The sequence below is a fragment of the Ceratosolen solmsi genome, unplaced genomic scaffold (genome assembly GCF_000503995.2).
Source record: "Ceratosolen solmsi marchali unplaced genomic scaffold, CerSol_1.0 scaffold23, whole genome shotgun sequence".
In the NCBI taxonomy this organism is placed as follows: Eukaryota; Metazoa; Arthropoda; class Insecta; order Hymenoptera; family Agaonidae; genus Ceratosolen; species Ceratosolen solmsi.
Window position 1 is genome coordinate 699,944 of NW_011948430.1, and position 24,210 is coordinate 724,153.

General features: G+C 30.4%; 2 protein-coding genes across 2 annotated transcripts; both read left to right on the forward strand.

Moving 5' to 3' along the window:
- Positions 1-5,467: 5,467 nt before the first annotated feature.
- LOC105363931 (mitochondrial 2-oxoglutarate/malate carrier protein-like) lies at positions 5,468-7,556 on the forward strand. The gene is made up of 5 exons (XM_011501744.1): positions 5,468-5,734; positions 5,815-6,030; positions 6,138-6,274; positions 6,805-6,975; positions 7,068-7,556. The coding sequence occupies exons 1-5, from the start codon at positions 5,643-5,645 to the stop codon at positions 7,358-7,360; spliced, it is 909 nt and encodes a 302-aa protein (XP_011500046.1). The 5' UTR covers positions 5,468-5,642; the 3' UTR covers positions 7,361-7,556.
- Positions 7,557-8,264: 708 nt separating this feature from the next.
- On the forward strand, positions 8,265-10,501 carry LOC105363932 (mitochondrial 2-oxoglutarate/malate carrier protein-like). The gene is made up of 6 exons (XM_011501745.1): positions 8,265-8,648; positions 9,160-9,375; positions 9,440-9,570; positions 9,743-9,913; positions 9,987-10,086; positions 10,154-10,501. The coding sequence occupies exons 1-6, from the start codon at positions 8,593-8,595 to the stop codon at positions 10,356-10,358; spliced, it is 879 nt and encodes a 292-aa protein (XP_011500047.1). The 5' UTR covers positions 8,265-8,592; the 3' UTR covers positions 10,359-10,501.
- Positions 10,502-24,210: the final 13,709 nt, after the last annotated feature.

Here is a 24,210-nt window from a genome sequence, read left to right on the forward strand (position 1 = left end):
TGGTAATTTCCATGATAACGTAATACCTGCCCTACAATCTTTCATACGCCTTCATTTCATACATAACATATTACGCTCTTTCTCTATCTCTCTCTCTCTCTCTCTCTCTCTCTCTCGTCTGTTTATTCATTCTTCGTGTACGAACTTTCACTTTTCTAAATCTCTCCAATTATGTACATTTAACATTATTGACTTTGTCGTAAATTTACTCGAAGCAACTAATGATGATCATTCAAATACGTTAACGACCAAACTCGCGTGACCCCTAGGTTCATTAAATACCTTGTTTCTAACATTTCGGTCGACTCTTATTAGTAAACATCCTACTCGATGCTCCCCTCTTATATACAATAGATTTTACCAATACAGTCTGCAATGATACTTTTACAAAGAAAAATAATGAATCTTCAATACAGGAACAATAATCCTTATAAATGCTATCCTGTAATTAAGATCTTTATTTTTGCAACATCTCCAAATTACGGATACACTTACGCACGCGCACGTCTAATCAATAATCTTTATAAATTCATCGACTTTTTATTTTTAACATCTTTCAATTTCAATGTTGCAATTATTTTCAAAGCTGTATTATCTCTCATTGTTATAAACCCGCAAGACTGTACATGATTTACGTAAGTATTTTACGAATCCTTACTAAGAATCGAAGAATGCACGCCATGCACGAAAATGTCTACCTAGTCATTATATAAAATCAAATCATTACACAATAGAATTCTGTAGAATTGTGTGTAGCCGCATCTCAACTACACTCTCCATACGTCTGTAATACAAAAGAATAATATTTTTTAAATCTATTTTTCCACGAGCCGCGAGAATGCAGAGAATTAAAATAATTATTTGCCTTTCTATCGCACAATTTGAATACAAAGTTATTATAATACATTTCTAAAGTGCAACAAAATACATATCATATATTTTTACAGTTTCTGTTCGTAAGTCTTCGACTAATAAAATGGTGTATAAACATTAATAAGAATTATAGTTGTTTTTTTCTTTCTTCTTTTTTTTTTTTTTTTTTTGTTAATATATTGAACATTCGAATATTATATTGGACTTGTTACGAAATGAATGAGCATTCATTACTTTTCAACTACGAATCTTTAAATGTTTCAATACTTTCATTACTTTTGCTATAAAAAGCGTACTCTCCTGTGATGAAATCATGTTGTATTTACAAAACGCTTATATACATTGTTGCCAATGTTGTTATAATATATTTTGATGTTACTGTCGTGTTTTGTGTATTGTTCATAATTGTCACGGCAATGTCTAAGCACATATTCATTGGTATTATAGTTCCATGTGACAACCCAGTGGATTCATACCAGATATATGAATTACGAAACATACGTATGCATGTATACATGTTCCTATCCGTGCAAAAAAGTCGTAACAAAAGTTAAAAGAAACTTATATTATATTCAAAGGACAAAATATAATTGACGTATAATATACTACACATGTATTCCCCATCAATATCCAAGGATATATATATATTTTGTAAATGTTATTTTCTAATGAAAAATTCAGCAAATGATAACAGCAAATTATACATTTCAATCAGAGTAATTATAATTTATTTACTGAAATCACTAACTAGAACAAGAATTATTGACAATTAAATATTCAGAATCGGATTTATAAAATATGAAATATTAGAAATTTAAGACGACGTTTTCTCATAAAGTTTAATCTATAAAGAATATTTCGATATTGTACTTTTAATATTGATTTTACGATATCAATATATTTCTTTCATTATGTTTGATTGTTCATTGTGAAAAGCTAATAAAGTATAAAGAAGATAATAAAACATGTTCTCATTATATATTATATTGCAGTTGTTTATTGATAAAATCCATCAATGTCTATATAATTATATATCGAATTAAATATTATCAAAGCTAATAATGAGGTATTTCATTTTAAAAAATTATTTAATTGCTATTAAATTAAATTACTTTAATACATGTTTCATTGTTATAATATTCATTATGCTCATGTATATTATCGCTATTGATTATGTTCAGTATACTTTAAATTCAAAATACAAAGTATATGAAAATAAAAATTAAACAAGAAAAAGCATATTGGATTTTACAATAAGCGACAATAATTTTACATGTCTTTTATAAAAATATATTTTATACTTTTCAATAATATGAAAAATCTAAAATACTCTATTTTAAAAGGATAGTCAATATGTTGTCATAAGAAAATATAAATGAAAGAGAAACTTTCTGCGTAAGAAGTAGCTTTAACCAAATAATTTTATTCGTTATATGCCTCCATCTTCATTGAAAATATTTAAGAACGATGTTTAAAAAATTAATTTAATATATATTCATACACTGAAATAAGGGCAAATTTGGTTGAGCACAAAATTATGAACTACATTACATTATTTAGGTCAATTTGTTACTTACATAATTCATAAATTTCCAAACGTATTTAGCTTTCAAATTAAAATTTTTATTTATTCTTTATTATTCAATCATTTGTATTATATTGTGTTAATTTTATTAGATTAGAAATAAGACTGATAAAAATAATAATTATTAATTAGATTTAGTTATAATAACAAATATTTCTAATACTATATAATAAGTATCTAATCTATTTATTTACTTACTTATATATAATTTGCTAAGATTATATAGAGGATATACTAATATATTAGTTAAACAATTTAATATAACAAACAAAAATTCTAAAAGGTATCGATTCTTTTGACACCATAGCAACCATCAACTGTAGGTAAACATTTTGTACAATTTGGAATAACCTCATTAATTTTCTATGATACTTTTTTACTTTATATGGATTAAAATTGTTTAAAATATTATAAACAAAAATGGTCAGAAAGAAAAACAACGCGCCTGAAGTGCACAAGTTTTATTATTATAAACCGGGGCAGAACGCTGAAAATACAAAAGTAAGACCACCAAGTTTTTTTTATTATAAATTTACAGTTGTGATTTTAAAGTGCAATGAAAAATGTTGTTAAATTTATAGGCAAACAGAAGTATAGGATTGCTTATTCCGAGCAGTACATACGATCGATACGTTAATTATGCTATGGAAAATGAAAAAGTCACTCTCTTGGCCGAGCGAGAAGCTAAGAGATTGGCAAGTATTAGAGAAGCCACGTTTAACATATCTAAATCGTGGAACGATACTACGCGAGTACGCATTTCACCCATTAGTTTATACAAATTTATACAAAAATTATATATGTCATTTGTTTATTTTGTATTGTAGAATATCCAAAAATGTAGACAAGACGAGTTGCTTTCCATTAAAAATCAATCAGATCTCGATAAACAAAACGTTATCAAAGAAATAATTGAGAAGAAAATATTGGAACGAACCGAAGTAGTACAGCAAGCGAAAGAATTGCTTTTTCATAGAAGACCCCACATTCGTTCAATAAATCGAGCTCGTATAATATCAGATGTAATATTTATGTCCATTCACAATCAATAGATTTATTAAAATAAATAATACATAGTAGCAACTATTGCAATTAATACACAACTCACAAATATATTAATATTTTATTTTGTAGTGTATTAAGGAATTGGATGAGCAGGTAAAAACTCGTGCGTTGGAAAGGGAAATTGCTAAAAATTCCGACAAAGAAAATGGCCAATTAATTTTAGAGGATGTAAAGAAATTTCAACAAGAAGAGCAGAAGAAACGTGAAGATATTAATCAAATGAGGCAGAACCACAAAGCTTATATACTTAAGCAGTTTGTATATAAGATATTGATTCTCTAATGAATTTCATTTACTATATAAACTATTATAAACGCTTGGATGTTAATTACTCGTGTATTATTTCAGAATAAAACAGAATGAAATGAACTTAAAGAAAATTACAGAATCAACAAAACTAACTGAAATTGAAGAACTGAAGAATATGAGAAAAGAATTACATGAAATAGAAGAAAAAGAGATACATAAGGTAGGATTGAGAAAGAACTTGAAAAACTTAATACATACGCGCGCGCATTTATGATATATAAACAAACGTATTATATGTAATAAGTTCTAAGTTAAAAAAAAAAAAAAAAGTTTAAATATACATTCAAATTTTATGGCAGGAGTTGCAAAAAAAAGAGAAATTAAAAAAAATGTTTCTCGAAGCCATTGAAGATAGAAAAGAGTACACATTAAAAGTTCAAGATAGTGAAAAATTTCAAGAACAAAATTTAAAAACGTACAAGGACTTAAAATGGAATATTGATAAATTGGTTAAAAAGAAAAAGAAAAATGCTAAATTAGAAGAGATTCATAAACTTGAAATTCTAGGTTCATTTATAACGTTAATTTGACATGATAATTTTATTTTCTTATTTTCTTTTTTCTTTTTTCATTTTTTCTTTTTTCTTACCTTTTTTTTCTCATAATAATAATATTTCAGCAAGGAAAATTGGCAGACGTAATGAAAGAAGTAATTTAGAGAACGAAGAAAAAGATAGAAAGAGAATTGAAGCATATGAAGAGCAAAAGAGAATGGAAGACTTAAAATTAATCGAAGATAAAAAGCAAAAAAGAATCAAGGCTTATGATGATATGAAAGAACAAATAAAGAATGTCACGGATAAGCAAGAGAAGAAGATAAAAGAGGAGATGGATTTAAAATTATGGGAAACTTTACAAAGATATAAACGCGATGAGTTTAATAAAGAATATGATTTACAGCAAAAGCAAGCAGAGAGAGAGAAACGATTATATTATGGAAGGGCACTTAAAAGACAAATGGTTAATTGTATTTATCAAAAAATTGATTTGAATTAGCCATAAACTTTTGTCAATTATGATATATTATTTATTTAGGCTGAAAGAAGCGCGGAAAAGAAGAAGGCTGCGGAAGAAAATGATTATTCTATTGAGATGAACGAAATGACGAATAAAGCGAATGAAAAGATTTTATCATACGGTAAAAAAGTCTTGGAAGAGTCGCAGGGTGTTCGGCCTCTTTATCCAATAACCAAAACGATTGAAGTAAGGAAGCTGGTTTAATGCAATATAATTTAATTATTTCAGTTCTTTTAAGGCTAACAATTCAACTATTTTTTTTTTTTTTTTTTTTTTTTTTTTTTTTTTTGTTAACATTTCAGGCATTCAAAAGAGAAATAGGCTTGATAGCACCATTCAATAGGGAAACGGACACCGAAGCTCCGCTTAGAAATATAAAAAGAAAAGGTAACCGACGAATAATTTGTACGAGACCTATTAAGGAAGAAGATGCCTTTTATATCTTGTAAAATACTATTTCACTTTGTAATTTCTATATATATATTGTGGGACGTTTTGACAATTAAAGCAATTCTTCGCATTAAATAATTTTCCTAAATTAACTATTGGATAGAAATTTTCGCAGCAGAACAATACGATGAATAATTTCGTGTTCAATTGTTTTGAATTACACGGCGGGCGTGTTTCTTAACCTGAGCTATATTGACTCGTAGTATTTTACAAATTTAGCTATGGAGTCGTTATTGCAATATTGTATAAATTAACTTTACAATGATTAAATCGTCGATACGCCGAAGGAAGATAAAGTAAGAAAATAAAGTAAAAGAAAATTAGTGAGAAATAAATTGGAAGAATGGCTACTGAGCGGAAAGACGAGGCAACAGCGGTGGAGCAGAGAAAGTCTCTTTCGTCGGCTCTACCTTTTATAAGCGCTGGCATATCCGGGTATATCTTTCGTGCAAAATTAACCTTTGTATTTTAAAGAGACAACGAATGATTAAAAGCATCGGTACATTTATTAATAGAATGTGCGGGACGCTTTGCGTTCATCCAATGGACGTCCTAAAGATTCGAATGCAAATGAACAACGAATCCATCCCCATAATTAATATCATCGGATCTATAATACGCCGTGAAGGTCCTTTGACTTTTTACGACGGATTAAGTGCCGGACTCTTCCGACAAGCACTCTATACGTCTGCTAGATTGGGTATCTACAATAAACTTCACGACGCACACATGTACGTTCAAACCAGTTGGTTTCGGATAATCTCCAGATACATCGTTATACATGCGCGCGCGCGCGCGTGTGTGTGTGTGCTACGTTTGAAAAATTAAACGTTTACAGAACCTATTACGCGCAGAGACCGACAATTATAATTTTGATATTCATCGCAGCGATTTCCGGTTCTCTTGGTGCATTTATCAGCACACCAGCGGACGTCGCTTTAGTTAGGATGAGCTCGGATGGAAGATTATCATCAGGTTAGGAATTTCACTTTACCATTTTTCTCCGCAAAATTCATTAATACGACGATCCGTAATTATTGAATTTTAAAGTCCAGCCTAATTTACTTGTTCGATGTTCGTGAAAAAGCACGACATTATAAGCCCATGCTCGGTTGAATTTATATGCGAGAGAGACCGAACGAGACGTAAAAGATTGATACGCGAGTCGAGCCTGAAAAATCAAGCCCTCGATTTACAATCAAATAATTCAATAACATTATGCATCTTTTGATAAAAAATAAAAATAAAAAATAAAAAAATTAAAAAAAAATCTAATTAGCTTAAATAACGCGGGGATACCGTTTTCGAGACGGATTTTTACAGTCCTTGAATTCACATATTCTCAGCAACAAACGTGAGACTCCCTGCACGCTCGTATCCTTTACAATTAAAAACAATATGGATTAAGGAACGACCGGATCCTTGATAATCGAGCTTATCTAAATAATATAGCTTAACAGAATGACAACTGACCTATTATCTCTCGTTTTTCTCTCATCAACGAGAGCAAAGAAGAAACTACAAAAACGTCTTTGATGCCTTCTATCAAATGGTCAAAAAGAGCGGGGTGAGAAGTCTGTGGCGAGGTACCGGTATTACCATGGGTCGAGCTACGGTCGTCAACGTCTCTCAACTAGCCACCTACAGCCAAGCCAAAACTACCATCGCAACAAAGTGTAATAATCAGGCGAACGTCGCTTTAAGCAAACCTTACGTCATTTACATGCGAGCTAATGTCGAGCTTACTTCTTCTTCTTTACTCTTGCAGTTCATGTCCCCGAGGGCTATCCTCTTCACTTTTACGCCTCGTTGATATCCGGAATCATAACGACCGTCAATTCGATGCCATTAGACATCGCCAAGACACGGATACAAAATATACGTACGGCTAAGTCCTACTCGATTCTCGGTGTCATCGTCAATATTATCGAGCACGAGGGCATCCAGGCGCTGTGGAAAGGATTTTGGCCGAGTTACTGCAAAATAGGCACCCACACCACCATAATGCTCATGTGCAACGAGTGGATCACCAAATTCTATAGAATCACCTTTCTGGAATGAACGACACTCAACTTGTTCGCGCTAGCTTTACCTTATCAATGGGAATGTCCTGCCCGAAATGTATGCCAAGCGACTTTCGATTAATCACTTTAAATCGTCACTAGCTACTCACCAGCGATCTCCACTTTACTTATATCAACTCCATATTAACATTAAATTACAAAATTTCATTACAAGCCTTTCTAGCGATAATTACATCATCTATCCTAATGCATTATGAAAAATAACATCTCTTTACGAATAAAATAAATAAGCTTGGTAGAGTTTGTGATTTTATTACTCGAGGATAATAAATGTCCGATGTGTGCATGCTCCGCAACACAAAAGCCAATGTTTAAAAGGTGTCCGTAAGGCGGTAAGTCAGAAGCGAAGAAATTAATGGTAATAGGTAAAGTAGAGATTGCTTGAACGGAGAAGCCCAAAATTTGTTGGAAAGGTGCCGCTAAAGATGCTGTTGCGCGATTCGCAATTGCGTCGCCTGAGGACGCTCGACAAAATACGTCGATCAGCTGAAAATCACTGTGTATGCGCAAACAGCTTTTCTCCATCGTCCTCCCCACCTCTTTTACCTTACTCTCCACACTCCTCCTTCCCGCCCACACGATTCTCACTTTTTCTCTCTCTCTCTCTCTCTCTCTCTCTCTCTCTCTATCAAATATAAATATCGAGAGAGAGAGAGAGAGAGAGAGAGAGAGAGAGAGAGAGAGAGAGACGTGTACGTCGTACGCGCGTCACTGTTTATGTGCTCGTGTACGTAGGAATGGGTATATCTGCGCGTGTGCGTGCGCTCACGTATGTATGTATGGATAATACGCGAATCTGTGTATAATATGCGAATGAATTTATATTTAAAAACGTCGATGTGCAGATAGTAGTAGTAAACGACTTGAAATCACATCTCGCGGATGCTCGATTGAACGCTCATTTGAATTTGCGAGTTTGGTTAGTCACGTGTGCACTTGAGGTGTGCCGTTTGAACGCGCACTGACACTTGCGTCCTTCCTATTTGTAGTATATTTTCGACCGCGAGGTCGTCTGTTTCCAAACGATTTGAAAACATTGGTGAAGTGTAAGAGCGAAGAAGGTGAAGAGGGTCTATCGCCGGCAAACGATCGTCCCGCTTTTAAATATTACCGAACGAGCCGAGAACATTTTTCGTTTTAATACGAAAGATTTAATAGAACGATCATTGCGTTTAGATATTATTGGTAAACGAATAATTGTAACGGAAAATGAGCGAAAAAACAGTGCCGAACGCAGTCAAGTTCTTTATTGGCGGCTCGGCTGGGTAATTATGACATTGCAAATTTTTGTGCTTTAACCAACTTTAACTAGCATTTGTTTTTCTGTTGTCTTTTCAACAATTTGTTTTAATATCAATGGAATATTAAATTAAGCATAACATTGGACATAATTTTTGTTAATAATTTTGAATATAGATTCGGAGAATTCTTCTAGTCGTTATAAATAAACGTATTTCAATATTTGCTTAATCCACAATGATAACTTAATTGATAGCAACTCAAAATGCTGTACTATCGACACATTTATACGTATTTTTAAAGATAATTATAGTTAAATAAATTCCATAATTGTTAAAAGCTTTATGTAATTTTCATTTAATAATATAATCCAGATAAAATGTAATGTAATGTAATGAAATAATATAATATAATATAAATTATATATAAAACAATTGCTGTTTAAATTATACCTTCTTATCCATTCTTGTAAATTATCATTATTTAAGATTTTGATCGCTTAATTTCTAATTAATTAAATTGTTTGTGTCTCTTAAGTATGCTTGCAACTTGCTGTGTCCAACCGCTCGATCTTATAAAAAATCGCATGCAACTGAGTGGAACCAAAAGTTCCACCGTATCTGTCATTTCGTCAATTATAAAAAATGAAGGAATATTGGCAATGTATTCTGGTTTATCCGCTGGTTTATTGCGCCAAGCGACATATACGACGACAAGACTTGGAATATACACATGGCTCTTTGAAATAGTATCGTAAGTATTAAAAGGGCTACGACATTTAAAATCCAAGTATTTATTAATTCATAAATAACAATAGAAAAGATGGTCAACCAAGTTTTATTAAAAAAACTGGCCTAGGAATGTTCTCCGGATGTATTGGCGCATTTATTGGAACACCTGCAGAAGTGGCATTGATTAGAATGACAGCTGATGGAAGATTACCAGCTGGTAAGCTATCGTATCGGTCTAATATACTTGATTTTGTAAATTCATTATGTAATCTTTTAATTGAATTGTAAACTACATCAATTAAAATCCTGCTATCACAGAATATAAGATACATATATTATTAAAACTATTTAACAATGTTATTCCTCTGGTCATTTTAAATTATATGTAGATGAAAAAAGGAACTACAAGAATGTGTTTAATGCCCTATTTCGTATAACACGTGAAGAAGGAGTTTTAGCACTATGGCGAGGAGCTATTCCTACAATGGGCCGTGCTATGGTAGTTAACGGCGCTCAATTAGCCTCTTATTCACAAGCTAAGCAATTTCTTTTAGATACAGGTATCAATTATACATAATTATACAAAAGCATTATTAAATTACTTTCTAAAAATCAAATTCATCTCATTTGTAGGTTACTTTAAAGAAAATATTACTTTACATTTTGCAAGTTCAATGATTTCTGGTTTAGTAACAACAGCAGCCTCGATGCCAGTAGACATTGCTAAAACAAGGTTAGCTCAATTTTAATATTTTGTTACATGTGGTTTTATGCAAAAAAAAAATTCTTATTCAATTTAGAATACAAAATATGAAAATGACCAAAACTGGAAAGCCAGAATATACAGGTGCAATTGATGTATTGACTAAAGTTATACGGAACGAAGGATTATTTGCATTATGGACAGGATTCTTACCTTACTACGCTCGTTTGGGACCACATACTGTATTAACATTTATACTTTTAGAACAAATGACATCTTTATATAAGTTGCATATTGCATAATTATTAAATGAAGACGAATTATTTATATTAATTCGATATTAGCCAGAGGCAATTCAACGTTGGGAACAACAAATAAATTTTATTCTTTTATTATTACGCTTTTAAGTAACGAAACATTCTTCATGCATTCTTTTACAATAATAGAGTCGTTAGATATGATTATCAATATTCTAGAATATGTATTGTAATTATACAATTTCTGAGTTTGCATTGTTATAATTTTAGCTAATATATAAATAAATCTTCTTCCATCACATTGAAATTATATTGTTGATCACATTAATTTATAAAACTTGTACATTGAATATCGTGAAAAATGCAAATTTGTAAAATATAATTTCCAAACATTATTATTTATTTAGATGCATTAAACTCGTTAAATAGTCTGATACATATTCCAGAATATAAAATAATTTAAGGTAACTTAAACTTAATTTACATAATTATAAATATTAAAGCTACATTTGTTGAAGTTGAAAATGTAAATTTATCTTTTAATTTATTCTCGAAGAAATGTAAATAATTTTTTTAATGATTTAATTAGATCTGAATAGTTTTCAATATTACGAAATTTTATTAAAAAAAGAATTTTGAACGGTTCTAATGAACTATATTATAAATTGTTTATATTTATACGTTCTTCGATTTTTATTATTATTGAATTGAAATATTTTTACTTTTAAACCTCATTTATACATTATGATGTAGTGTTAATTGATTGTGATTTTTATTACAAAAATTAATTACTATTAAAAAAATACAATACTAAACTCATTTTATACAGAATAACAATTTTTTAATTTTATAAATTATATATTCTTTTTAGAAATACAATGATTTCTTATTAATATATGTAACTTTGATAAAAAAAAATAATAATAATAATAAAAATTAAATTAAATTCGATTATTTATCTTAATATTGTATAATTAAAAGAAAAAAATCTTTCAAGATTATAGTAATATCTTTTAAAAAATCGAAGATGTATGAAATAATATATGCTATATTGCAAATATTTTGTATATATCAAAGGCTTTATCATTTTTAAATTATAATTGGGGAAAGTAATATAAAATCCAATAATTTACAATGATGGCTTAAATTCATGTATAATCTTATTAAGTACTTATCACGATTGTTTCAAGAGAAAAATTGTTAAGCATTTCACAAAATATAACTGTTAAATATAAATTAATGCATTTGCAAAAATTCTGTTGGAGCATAAAACAAAATAATTTTATTATTTTATTAATATGAAATTTTCATGACAAAAAAAAATTGTTATCGATTATTGCAAAATTAAAATTTTAAACGCCGTGTAATTAGTATCTTTTGTTAAATGTGAAATATTAATGTACATTTGTCACGTATTTTATAAAAGAACTTTTCAGATATTACTGTATAAAGTAAATATTGGATATCAGTGTATGTATTTATATGTTATTAGTTAGAATGTTCCTACATTGTTTCAATTTGAAAAAATAAACAATATTTTTATAATTTTGTTCTCTACAATACATTTAATTTTATTTATTCATTTTGTTATGAATAATGAGCTTGAAAAACAACATATTTAATATGATAAAAACAAACTTGATTAAAATATAATTAAATCATAAATTAATTGATATAAGTTCATTAAATATTTTATATGAAATTATTTTTAGAAAAATTCTATATTTCTCGAAAAAATAAATGTTACATTGCTCATACAATTTTTTCTTTTTTTATTTTATTTTAAAAAGTGTAGTCATAATTAAACGAAGATGAGGCCTTGACAGCTTGCTCCAAGTAATTTTTATCGAAATAAAAGAAAACAAAAATGACTATAATAGTTATATATTACTATTGCGTACTTTGTCATTAAACGAGAAAGTATGAAAAAAGTTATGGACGATTAGAGTAGCGTATGAAAACAATTGCTTTTGACCCCTCCTACACTACCCAATACTATTCCCCATCCTAGAAGAATGATATCTCGGAAATCTAAACGAATGCTTACGGATACTGTAAAAAATTAGGTAATTACAGCTGAAGCCACATCATGGGGATTTTAGTCGTCAACCTGAACTGACAAATTTTCCAAAAAATACTGCACAACATAAATTTGAGTTCATTGAGTTAACCTGTTTTAGCGTCCTAGCCTCAGCCGAGACGTTACAAAAGGCTTTTAGTTGATCGAGGTGCGAGTATAAGGTGGAAATGCCAATTGACTACTCCCACAGTTCCCTGATGGTACGGTCGAGCTGTCGACAGATCTGATATATAGCTAAGCAGTTGCACAAATCTTCTGTAATTTCCAATTTGTAGGTTTAGATGAGTTTCTCCTTTAATCGGGGTTGGATTGAAGAAGAGCCGATCGAAACATGATTGGATTATTAAACATTTATCGTCGCAACGGTCTCTTAGTAGCTCCCAAGCTGGAGCAAGGATCTCGTTTCTGAGTGATAGTCCAGAGATTAACTGTGCTGCTGGACCTTCCAATGCGGCGCGAAGGTAATGCAGCTTTCCAACCTCGCTAATGTCATTGTTATCTATAATCAATACCTTGAATAGATCGTGAAATTGTAACCAGTCCATTGGGAAAGTATTTAATGTTCCAAGGCAAAGGTCGTTGATAATTTCTCGCGTTATCGAGAATTGTATTAATTCCTCGATTTAAGTCTTCTTCTCGAAATACTCGTGGTCACTCTGAGCAGCTGGCCATGTCATCTCCAAGTACGCATGTTCCATAATGAAGGGCTTGTGTGGAGCTTCTCGAAGTGTGACAAGGTTCGTGAAGTTTTCTCTGGGGAAATGTCGCGTTGCGATGACGTAAGTTTCACAGTCAGTTTCTTCATTAGTGAGATGCTAGATCATTGAGCTTTTGCCTTTTGCCTTTTGCCTTTATCTCAAGTTCGAAGGGTAAGTGTGTTGATGAGTCATTCCTGAGTGTGGATTTTCAAGGATTCTTAGTGTCCTTTTCTTTCATGCTTTCCTTGCTTGTTATGTTGTTGTTGGCTTGCACTGCAGAGAGGTGGGAGGTCGTAAGCATCTCCGGATGCTACTTAGTGTAGTGCCACGTGTTGCATAGTTTGCAGTAATGAAAATGTAACTGTTGGATTTTCGAAGTTGCACGTGTGCAGGGCATTGGTATGATGCACTACCATCCACTATATCCGGCTCGAAGGATCAAATGTTCGATAACTTTATTATAATTTGCCGCCCGCCCTAGTAAATGTTTGGGAAGGCTTTAAGCGGAAGGGCTGTAGAAATACAGTGTGTGCATATTTCGTTAAATATGGTTTATTATGATTTATTTACAGTTACATGATTGATGTGATGGATTATGTGATGGAAGGTGTATACTATGTTCAATCACAACAATGCAGTTGCTTTGAACTGATCCTGTGGTGAATAGTTTACCTACACGAGATGCTCCTTTTGATGGTGATGATGTTGTTGCTGATCTTGTCAGGATTAGCAATGTGCCTTGCACACTCCCTGACTATGTTTCTTGAAATTTAATATTTCTCTTGAGAAGGAGTAGATGGTGTCACTAAGTTGGTATCGACGGTTAATACGCACAGGCGAATGACGCGTGTTCCTACCTTGGCGTGTCCCTTGCTTTAAATATCCACGCGACAGCTTAGTTAGTGCTGATGACAATGGATGCGCTTGTGGTGCTAGAAAGATGTCCAACGACACTTATTTCAGATGTAATGACTTTTTCCAAATATTTAATGACAGTCGGTCCTTTCTCAGATGTCTAACACTTGGATAATTCCCGAAACCCAAACACTCGAGAGATTCGGAATCGGAATCTTGAACAATAATCGTTCAATTAATTTTAAATTTACACAAATGTAAATTGATATTAAGCAAGTTAAATAAGTACGTATATATTTTTCTAGTATAATTGTATTAATAAATTAGAATAGAAAAAAATGTACATACTAAGAAAAATAATATTGATTTATTCCAACATTGCATTACTATAAATTTACAATTGATTATTAGGAAATAACATTTTTTTACTACGAATAATAATTTCATGCATTTTCCATTATAAAGTCATATTGATAATACGAAAGCAAAATTTGACTGATAAAAATAAAGTTTTACAACGGCAAATTAACACATTATTACTTTTTATTAATTAATAGGATTTCTCCTTGTTTTTTGCCCGTACAACTCTTCTTTGTTTTAATAACAAAGTTTATTCGCTCATAAAATGTACGAATCAATTTTTCGACAGATTTCTTTGAGTTTAACACTTGCGAAAAGAAGTTGGATCATTTGTTGTCTTATTTAAATTTCATGCTTTATTTTCGTTGACAATTGGTTCAACTCGTTACATTAAAGTGTCGTAGCTTATTCATTTTTCATACGACTTATTTATGAATTAAAAATATATCGATAAAGAAATCTCTTAATGTTTGGTTAAACTATATACTTTTGTTTTTACTCTTATTGTCACGACAATTTTCCCTCTAATATATTTCCTTTTTACAGAAAACAAGTGTCATTCTTATTAATTGCAATTAAGCGTGTAGATTCCCTCAGCACCTCATTTTTTTCTCGCCGTCAGAACAGAACCTATTACGACTAGATTGCGATTCAGATTGCAATTCTAATTATTCCACTAGTTTGTTGCTTCTCTCTCTCTCTCTCTCTCTCTCTCTCTCTCTCTCTCTCCTACCATCTATTGTTTAGTATGAAATGTCACGTATCGTCGTAAATTCACGTGTTGACACCATGCATTGGCCATTGAGTTCGCAGACTGTCAGTATTCAGAGTGTAGGTAGTGCAGGAGGTTATAGCATAAAGTCCACTGTGCCCTCTCCTCGACGCCTCTCAAAGCCACTGGCGTTAGTAGTACTCGTCGAGAGGAAATCGTGGGAGCTTGTATAATTACGGGTTTGTGATTACGATAGTTATTTCATGCTAAATTCGGAATACTCCCAATCGTCCAACATTGTTGTATCATATTATTCCCAAATCACAAAATGCTTTGTTTTTGGAGAAAAAGATACGTGTCGGCAATTGAATACAGGATCGATCATCAATTTGACTCAATTGATCTTCTACTTTTTAGAGGAAGGTGTAAAATAAGTATCGATGGTCGATTATACAATAAAAGAGCACTGTGTAAGACCATGTTTAATCTAACATTCGAGGATTGACTTTTAACATTTTATTTATTTATTTTAAAATTACCAAAAATAATTTTGTGAAAGAAAGCTTCGGGATAAAGTTAAGACATCTAAGATATATTTAAATACCCTTATATTCTATCAGACTCTTCGAAATATAGGAACACATAATGTCCAACCGACTGAATTAGGACATAAGAAAGTGATGAAAAGAGAAAATATAGATAATGCAAGAAGAATCTTATACACCTCTCTCTCTCTCTCTGTGTGTGTGTGTGTGTGTGTGTGTGTGTGTATTATCGCGAGGTCAGTATTTACCATCGCACTGGACCCATCCGCAGTCGACGAGTTTCGATGATACCCAGGCCATTTGCGGGTTGTGGCCGAGTTCATCGTCGGGTTCATTGTTCTCCGGGTAGTCGTAGGAGAAGAGCCGCTCGTCCGAGAACAATGTTTTGGTGACGAAAAATCTGCGGTCGATGAAAATTTTATTGTATAATTTTATTGTATAATTATTTGCAAAATCTTATTAATAATTCATTTTAACAATGTATCGGGACCTTATCGGTACGTACAATTCCTTTCAGAACTCTTCTAGTCCTTTACTACTAATGGCAATAGTGAAGAAAATATTCAAGCAGGTAAAATTTTGACTTCCTTTCAATTTCTACATCTAATATATTCAAATTAAGAAGGAAAATCTAAGAAGGAATCGAATTTTAATTGAACATTATTTAAAGCAGACGATTTTATCGCAAGATATTTATTAAACTTTCATTGCCGAACTTTTTAAGTTATAAAGTAACACAAAGTAATTTAAAGTTTATTAATAGGCGCAAAACTAACAAAAAGGTTAATTATTAATTTCGATAATGTGATAATTTCTTATTCTATGGTTATTGATGTATATATTAAATACGCCATATATATGTGTACATTAACGTATATCCATCTTTGTTCGTTGTTGTTATATACTCAATAGCAGTATCAGTTGGATCAATATTACACTTTCTTATTATATCATTATATCTCTCCACTTGCTTTGAAGGCCTTCGACATAAAATGATAGATTATCTTATTAAAATATTTAAGAATGAATTACTCATACGCTTCATTGTATTTTATTAACACATGATATATATATATATATATATATATATATATATATATATATATATATTACATAGCTATTAAATTATTATTTTAAATCTACGAACAAGTAGATTCTTCCGAAACTCAATTTATAATATTACAGCCAATTTTTATTTACATACATTTTGACAGCATATTTTTTTCCGTATATTATGAATTATCTCTCGTATAATAATAAGTTTTACATTACAATATTTTTCTATTTTCATAAAATAATCCTAGTAAACGAATTAAAATAAAAATATTAAATTAAATTTTATTTTATTGAAGGTAACTGTATTTTTATTATAGGCATATTAAAATAATTGATAAAACCTAATTTAAATATAATGAATATATTATGTCATTGGACAATATGGAAAATATGGAATTAAAAAATATTGCCTTCAAAATTATTATACGAAAAATATATAAAAATTTTATCATAATGATTTATATCCAATGATAGTGTTGCATATTAAATAATGATTCCCTTTCCCCATCGGACCAACTCTCTTACGCTCTCACCCCTTTAATAAACATTTAATTATCAAATATTTGTGTGTTTAGTATTTCAAGCATTGGTAAAATAAATTTTTTTAAATCTCCATAGCATTGAATAGAAAATTATAAAAATAATGCAGCGAGTCTGAGCACAAATATAAATATGCAGTGCATGTATATATGTATATAGTCGGTTTACAATTATCGTGCACTTGTTAATGTTATTATATGCGCATGCGATGTATATATCTATACGTGTAAAATACACGTAAATAACGATTGGTACTGCTTCTAGTAATTCTTAAAGCTTTTCGTTAAATTGAAGTACGTAGTCAGTTTCAGTGAGCACCGATTCGTCCCTCTCACTTTTATCGCTACATCGCGATTTTAAATTAGAGAAGAAGGTTTGGTATGCGCTCAGTCAACTGACTTAAGAGGGGAAAAACAGAGTCGGAGACCGACATAATACTCAGGCTGAAGCGCTTAGCAGCAGAGACGCAACGAATTGACATTGCCGAGCAATTAACCGCGGACTTGCAGCCTCCATGCAATTTGCAATCTCCCGTTTAATTGCGCTTGTGTCCGTGAACTCGTTCGCTCGTAACAATGGCTCCTATCGAATTACCACGACACTTGGCTCGGTGAGATAAAGATGTTCTGTCCCCAGCTGCCGAGGACATCGCTGCGTAATTCAGTAGCATTCTCCCGAGCGAGTACGTAGCAGGTCGCGCTGCTTATTTTTGCACCGTTTCCGTCACTTCATTGTATCATTTCTGTGAATTTACCAATGATTTTGTATATTCTACATATAACTATTATATAAGGAAATAGTTATAACAAAAAAAAAAAACAAAAAATTAATATTCTTTTAACTAGAGGATTCACTCGTTCTTTACTATTTTCTATCTATGAAGTACTTATTTTATTTAAATTTTATTCGCATATTTAAAATTGTGTAATTTGCTATATACTAAATAGCATATTAATAATTATTAATCACAGATTTAGATAAGATATTTGAATCGATTTTTAAACTAAATTTTTGTATATTAAATATTTATAAAAAAAAAAAAATAAAAAAAAAAAAAAAAAAAAAAAAAAAAAAAAAAAAAATAGTAGTTAATCTTTTATTTTGCACTATTGAGATACGACTATTTTTTTTTTGTAAATAAAAAAAAAAGATTGAGATAACTTAATTTTATACGTTAAGCAATTATTTAAATAAAATTATGAATGTTCCGGTAATATTCATGAATTTTAATTTGAACATTTAAATGTCTTTTCGTATAAAATATTTAAAGAAATCAATAATTGAGATGAAAATAATACACGAATAAATCTTAGTATAATTATGTATAAAAAATATATTTTTATTCAAATTTTCCGTAAAAAATATGTATTGATTACAATATTTAAATATTTTAATGTACACATACTTATTGTTTATATACCATCATATCACTAATTCCTTAAATTTTTATTTTTTAATTTCTTTCATTACTTTTGAAATATTATAGGCTAAAGCTTATTAGTTGACATTTTATTAGTTCGTAATGCTCGTTATTTCAAGAAATAAATTTTATCATTGCAGTAGATTAAAACTGTTTAAAAAATCTCAGTAACTCTTATAAATTAATCTACGTTTAATTATTCTTATTGATCTTTGTATGTATCAAGTTAGAATTACTGACGCTTTTGTCTCATTTCGAATATTATTACCGCTTTTTATTAAATATTGAAAAGTAATTAAATATTGTGAGATATTTTTAGCGTATATTTAATTAAATTATATAAATCATCTGTATTTATTAATATAGATCTTTAGCTAATTCGAATTTGATAAATTATAAATAGGTAATGCAATTTATAGATTGTAGTTTTATGAAATTATTATACACTAATACAATATTGCAATGAAAATAATTTCCCTACTTTTCATTGATTCAACATATAAGAATTCTTATGAAAGTAAATTTCGATCTTTTTTATAACAATTTGCAGCCCATTTTACAAAAAAATGTATTAAAACTTACAATCAAACAAATTTCAATTACTTTCATATTTCTACTTGATATAGCTGTATCTATTTTTTATCTATTTTTTTATTAAAAAACCATGATCGAGTGTACATTGATCAAAAGTTTAAAATTGGAGCTGTCGAATATATATATATATATATATATATATATATAAACACGAGAAAAATCTCGGAAAAGTTAACCATGACGAGCATTTTGCTAGTCGTTGTATTGACACAACTGCGAAAAAGTTGTGATAAACTATGAATTTTCTTTGAATCTTCTTGTTCTTGACAGTCAAGAGCTGTCTAGGAATTCGATCACCGTATAATATAATTGAGGTACTCAGAGAGAAGTGAGAAAACTTGCGTCACTCCCTCTTTCTCTTCCATGCGCTCAACTGACACAGTACACCCCCTAATTTCTTCTTTATCACTTATCCTCTGTTTTATATTTTTAGAAATTCATCCATCCGCATGATTCCCACATCTCCTTATCTATCAGGTCTTTTTCTCTATCTTTCTTGTTACATTACTTTTCAAGCTAAACTGCCTATCAACCGAGTAAATATTCTACTATATTTATCTTATAAGGACTGACAATCGATATTGAATTTTTCACTTAGAAAAATAAGGCCCTTGTTTTCTTTCATTCTTTCTGTGAAAGTTTTTCACTTCACCAACTACTCTATCGCTCAGTCTTTCGATACTTTCAATTCATACTTTAACTTTTCTCTCATCTTTCCTTTCTATCATGTTCACGTAATTTTTTATTTTTCATTGTGTGATTCTCTGCTGTTAAGTTCCTCTCGGTTCTCCTATTATGGGCATTAATATCGTAGATATAAATATATGTATCCAAAACAACCCTACACAGGTATTTTTTTCCTACTTTTATAAAGAATTTAATTGGATTCACAATTACGATTCATCACGAATCAACAAATTACAATTCATTGGTAAAATAAACTACGACGTAGTTTCGATATTATCCATCCTCTTATAAATGTTCAATTTAAAAAATATTAGAATCGTCCCCTATGGTCACGCATATACGTCTTAAAATTGATTTCTCCGTAATCCATTTTATATTTGGACCTCTTCAAACCCAAAGCTATTAGTAGTAGCGGTGAAAATTACGTCTAAACTCTATTTATCGATATTGATCGTTCCGGTATGGATAATCGCCGGATTATTGAATGGATTTGTACTCGCGCTGACTTGCCAATTTTACTTATGCAGAAGTCACACATCGACAAAAGCGTACCTGGCACAAACTAAGCTAAATAAATTACAACATAAGTTTCAGAATTAAAGTTATTTTCACTAATAACCGTACATTTATCATTTGTAAGATCTTTGATATGAATCAGTGATATGAATTCGGAAATAATTTTCTTTAATTTTGATTAACTTGTAGAGTTAGGCTTAGACCGGCTATAAAATACTTTTCATTAATGACTAATACATAATTATAAGAATACATGCATAGCAATGGAAATCGTAAAGCAGCGTTCATTCCATTGGACACATTATATTCGACGAAATTCTCAACGTAGCGTCGCTCTATTGCATTCTCTGTACCTAATATAACTGACAATGTACGAGTAGCTCTAAATGCTATTGTTAAAGCACGCGTAAATTTTATAGAAAATAAAATGAGCAGCTACATTTATAATCATTAAAAATGAAATTCACCCTTTCAGCCTACTCAGCCTAATAAGAGGTGGCACGATAGCATTACACATGCCACGATTTAGAGGAATTTATAACCCAACTCCACCTCCTCCTACCCACATTTCAGAGACGTTGCACTCATTGTGCAATCAAAGACCAATTTCCAGCTTGTTTTTAAAAGATTGGAGTGGTGCATCGCGTGATTAACGTCTGGATCAGTGTTGAGAATCGCTCAAAGTCGCCGGCAAAGTCGACGCGCTTCCACACACTCGCAGCCGACTTATTAAAACATTTGCATATATTGGGCTTCGAGGTGACGAAGCTCCGGTGTAACATTTGTATTTATTATTGACACATTCAAACAATCGCAAACAATTGAAAATTCTTTCCGATATCTTTTATCGAATTTCTATACTCTGTTACAGCAGTTTACTTATTTAACGAGTGGCAACGAGAGTAACGTAATAGCTAATGATTTTATTCTCATATTATCGCATTTATTCCTTCGTCTCTCATCGATCTCAACTTTCTTCGCTCGGTTTCTCCTGACTTTCTTTCTCACTTTGTGGTAACAACTTCATTTGATATGCGAGTACAAGGCTGTATTATATGTTACCAAGATATCATGTTACAATTCCCTAACGAAGGCTATACATTTATTTAAATTCGCGTTGTAAAGGCACTTTTAATTAAAATTCTATGATTTTTCTATGACCTTGAAGGAAGTTGAAACGCTTCCTTCCATTAAATCGCATCCCCGAGCTATTTCAATCGCAGCTAATTAAGTTGCAATATCAATGAAACAGTTAATTAATAGTTTGGCTCATTGTTCTTCCTTAAATACATGTAGAATTAATGTTCATTGATAAATCGATTACCGGCTACCTCTTCGAAAAAAGCTATGAATCTTTACGAAATTCTTTATCAAATGTTCTTTACCTTTTATTTACCAATACAAATTAAAGATTAAAGGGATAAGCCGATAATGCAGAAAAAAAATCTATAGACTTGAAAGCAATGGCTATTTGAATTCCAGTCCGTCCCTCATTGTTAGTGGGTAGAAGTGGTAACGGCATCCATGCGCATATAATAAAAGTTATAAGATTATAATTCGTAGAGACAGCAATAACCACAAAGAAATACAGAATTAACGTCAAAGTATTTGATTGATAGGACAAAAGGCTAAGCCGAGGATACGAGGATTAAAGTCACAGACAACGTTGTGAACGACTTGCTGTCTCAGTTATAAAAATCAAACGTGCGTGGACTGTCGCTTCTTTCTCGTCAAAATGCAGTGACGATGAAAAGAAAGTTAATCGCAAGGATGTTGGTACCGAATTTGTAGTCTTACTGTTACAAGAGAAAGGGAGGGTACATACAACAACTCTCAGAAATGATTGTATGTACTTTCTTAACTATTAAGTATATGTAAGATTGTTAACAAATTAAACATTAAACAACAAAAGTTATAAGGACTTGTTTAAGCCTTTGGGACTGTTGTAAGTAAAACTGAAGATTTAACATTCAATATGTCATTATGAAATTCTTAACAAAGTATTGATTAAAGCTAAGTGAAATCGAACAAGCAAGCAAATTTTAACGAAAAAGAGTATCGAGGAATAAAGTCCGAGCAAAGCACATTCATAAATAGCCACGTGTGTGCTTCGTAATTTTACTGAAACATTGCGACTAGCATTGATTTAGCAGCAAGTCGAGCATCCGGAAATTCTAGAGTAAAATTTTGACCAGCACGTGCACTAAAATGAAAATCTATGTTACAGTGTACAGATGCGAGACCCCCCTAGCGTCGTACATCCTACATGTTCAAAGTACGCGGAAGATATGCGATTCCATTTATCCTTTGGCATTTAATCACGTTTACCTGGGCATCGGCTGGACCATGTAATGATTCTCGATTTACATCTGCTACTTGTACTGTCTTTGTCGATTATCCCTACTAATAATTATTTCGGCTACTGTCTTTAAATCAAGCTCATCGATGAATGGTTAAATTTTCTTCGACGACCAAGCTATTCGCAGATATTTTTACTTGTTAGCTTTCGTTTTTATTAAACATGATTAAAAATGCAACACCACGATCTATACGATTTATGATGACTTGCGTAGCAGTTTATATTAATTGACGCGATACCAACGATCATTTTACCAAAACTTCTCTCAGCAGCACTTCCGACTTATATTATTTATCTTTATCATTAAAGTTATTGAATATATATATATATATATATATATATATATATATATATATATACACATATATATATACAATGATAAGTCATTAAAGCGAAGCTTTCGTCTTAACTGAGAATCTTTTATCTTCAATTTTCATTCAATTAGGATTATTCGAATTAATTGTATTGGATAATCGCACCAATTCTTCATTGGACAATTTTACAAGTATTAAGTTAGTTTTAGATATTATTGTTTTACTTAATCAAACTTGTACCCTTATTCCACATAAATATTACACTTGTAAAATACAACACGGGAACTTTATATTTTTTAATAATTAAATAAAATATAATTACAATTAATGACTAAATACTAAAAAAAAAAAAAAAAACAGAATTAACATATTATCTCATCAATATAGTAATAACGAAATAATTTACTTTTCAAGATAAAGTAAAATAATTTAGTTTCTCTAATCAATATATATTTTCAATAAAATTGAATTATAAAACCTATGTATTAAAAATATTTAATTCTTTTACTTTTATTTCATTATATTATATAAATATTTTAATTTAAATTTCTATAATTACTATTGTTAAGAAATTTACAAAATAATTGACTTTATATCTAATATTGATGTATTTTATTAGTTCAAAATTAATTTAAAATTGAATCAAACTAAAGATTAAAGAAGTATTAAAATGAATGTAAAATTGTATTGTTCAAATTTTTCCTTTACAAAGTGTACTTTGATTGGCAATAAAATAATAAGAAGATTAATTTATAAAAATGAATGAATTTGATTTTTAATTTAAATATTAGTTGATATTAAAATAAACTGCATTATTTAAATGTTCAACCAGTAATAATAATAATATAACAATTATGTTACACAATTAATGTTATGCAATTCGCATAAATACTTTCTATTTACGTATGTAAATTCAGAAACATTGCTTACGTGCGTTCCATCATTAAATATAATTATATAAATTAATGAATATAATGCATAATATAAACTCAAATCGTGGCAATTATTCTATTAATGTAACTAAGACAACAATGTTTTGAGACTAATGGAAGTTGATACAACAAATTTTTGTATCATTTGATACAATATACTACAAATTGGAAATACTAGAGAACAAATTATTGACATTATTTGTAAATTATGAGATAATCATTTATTCCT

What these genes read in the sequence shown, in the direction of transcription:
- LOC105363931 (XM_011501744.1), top strand. Translation starts at nt 5,643, where the DNA reads ATGGCTACTGAGCGGAAAGACGAGGCAACAGCGGTGGAGCAGAGAAAG. An exon ending in AAACTTCACGACGCACACAT is followed by an intron (nt 6,031 to 6,137) that starts GTACGTTCAAAC and finishes AAACGTTTACAG; the next exon opens with AACCTATTACGCGCAGAGAC. An exon ending in GGATGGAAGATTATCATCAG is followed by an intron (nt 6,275 to 6,804) that starts GTTAGGAATTTC and finishes CTCATCAACGAG; the next exon opens with AGCAAAGAAGAAACTACAAA.
- LOC105363932 (XM_011501745.1), top strand. Translation starts at nt 8,593, where the DNA reads ATGAGCGAAAAAACAGTGCCGAACGCAGTCAAGTTCTTTATTGGCGGC. An exon ending in TTTATTGGCGGCTCGGCTGG is followed by an intron (nt 8,649 to 9,159) that starts GTAATTATGACA and finishes GTGTCTCTTAAG; the next exon opens with TATGCTTGCAACTTGCTGTG. An exon ending in GCAATTTCTTTTAGATACAG is followed by an intron (nt 9,914 to 9,986) that starts GTATCAATTATA and finishes TCTCATTTGTAG; the next exon opens with GTTACTTTAAAGAAAATATT.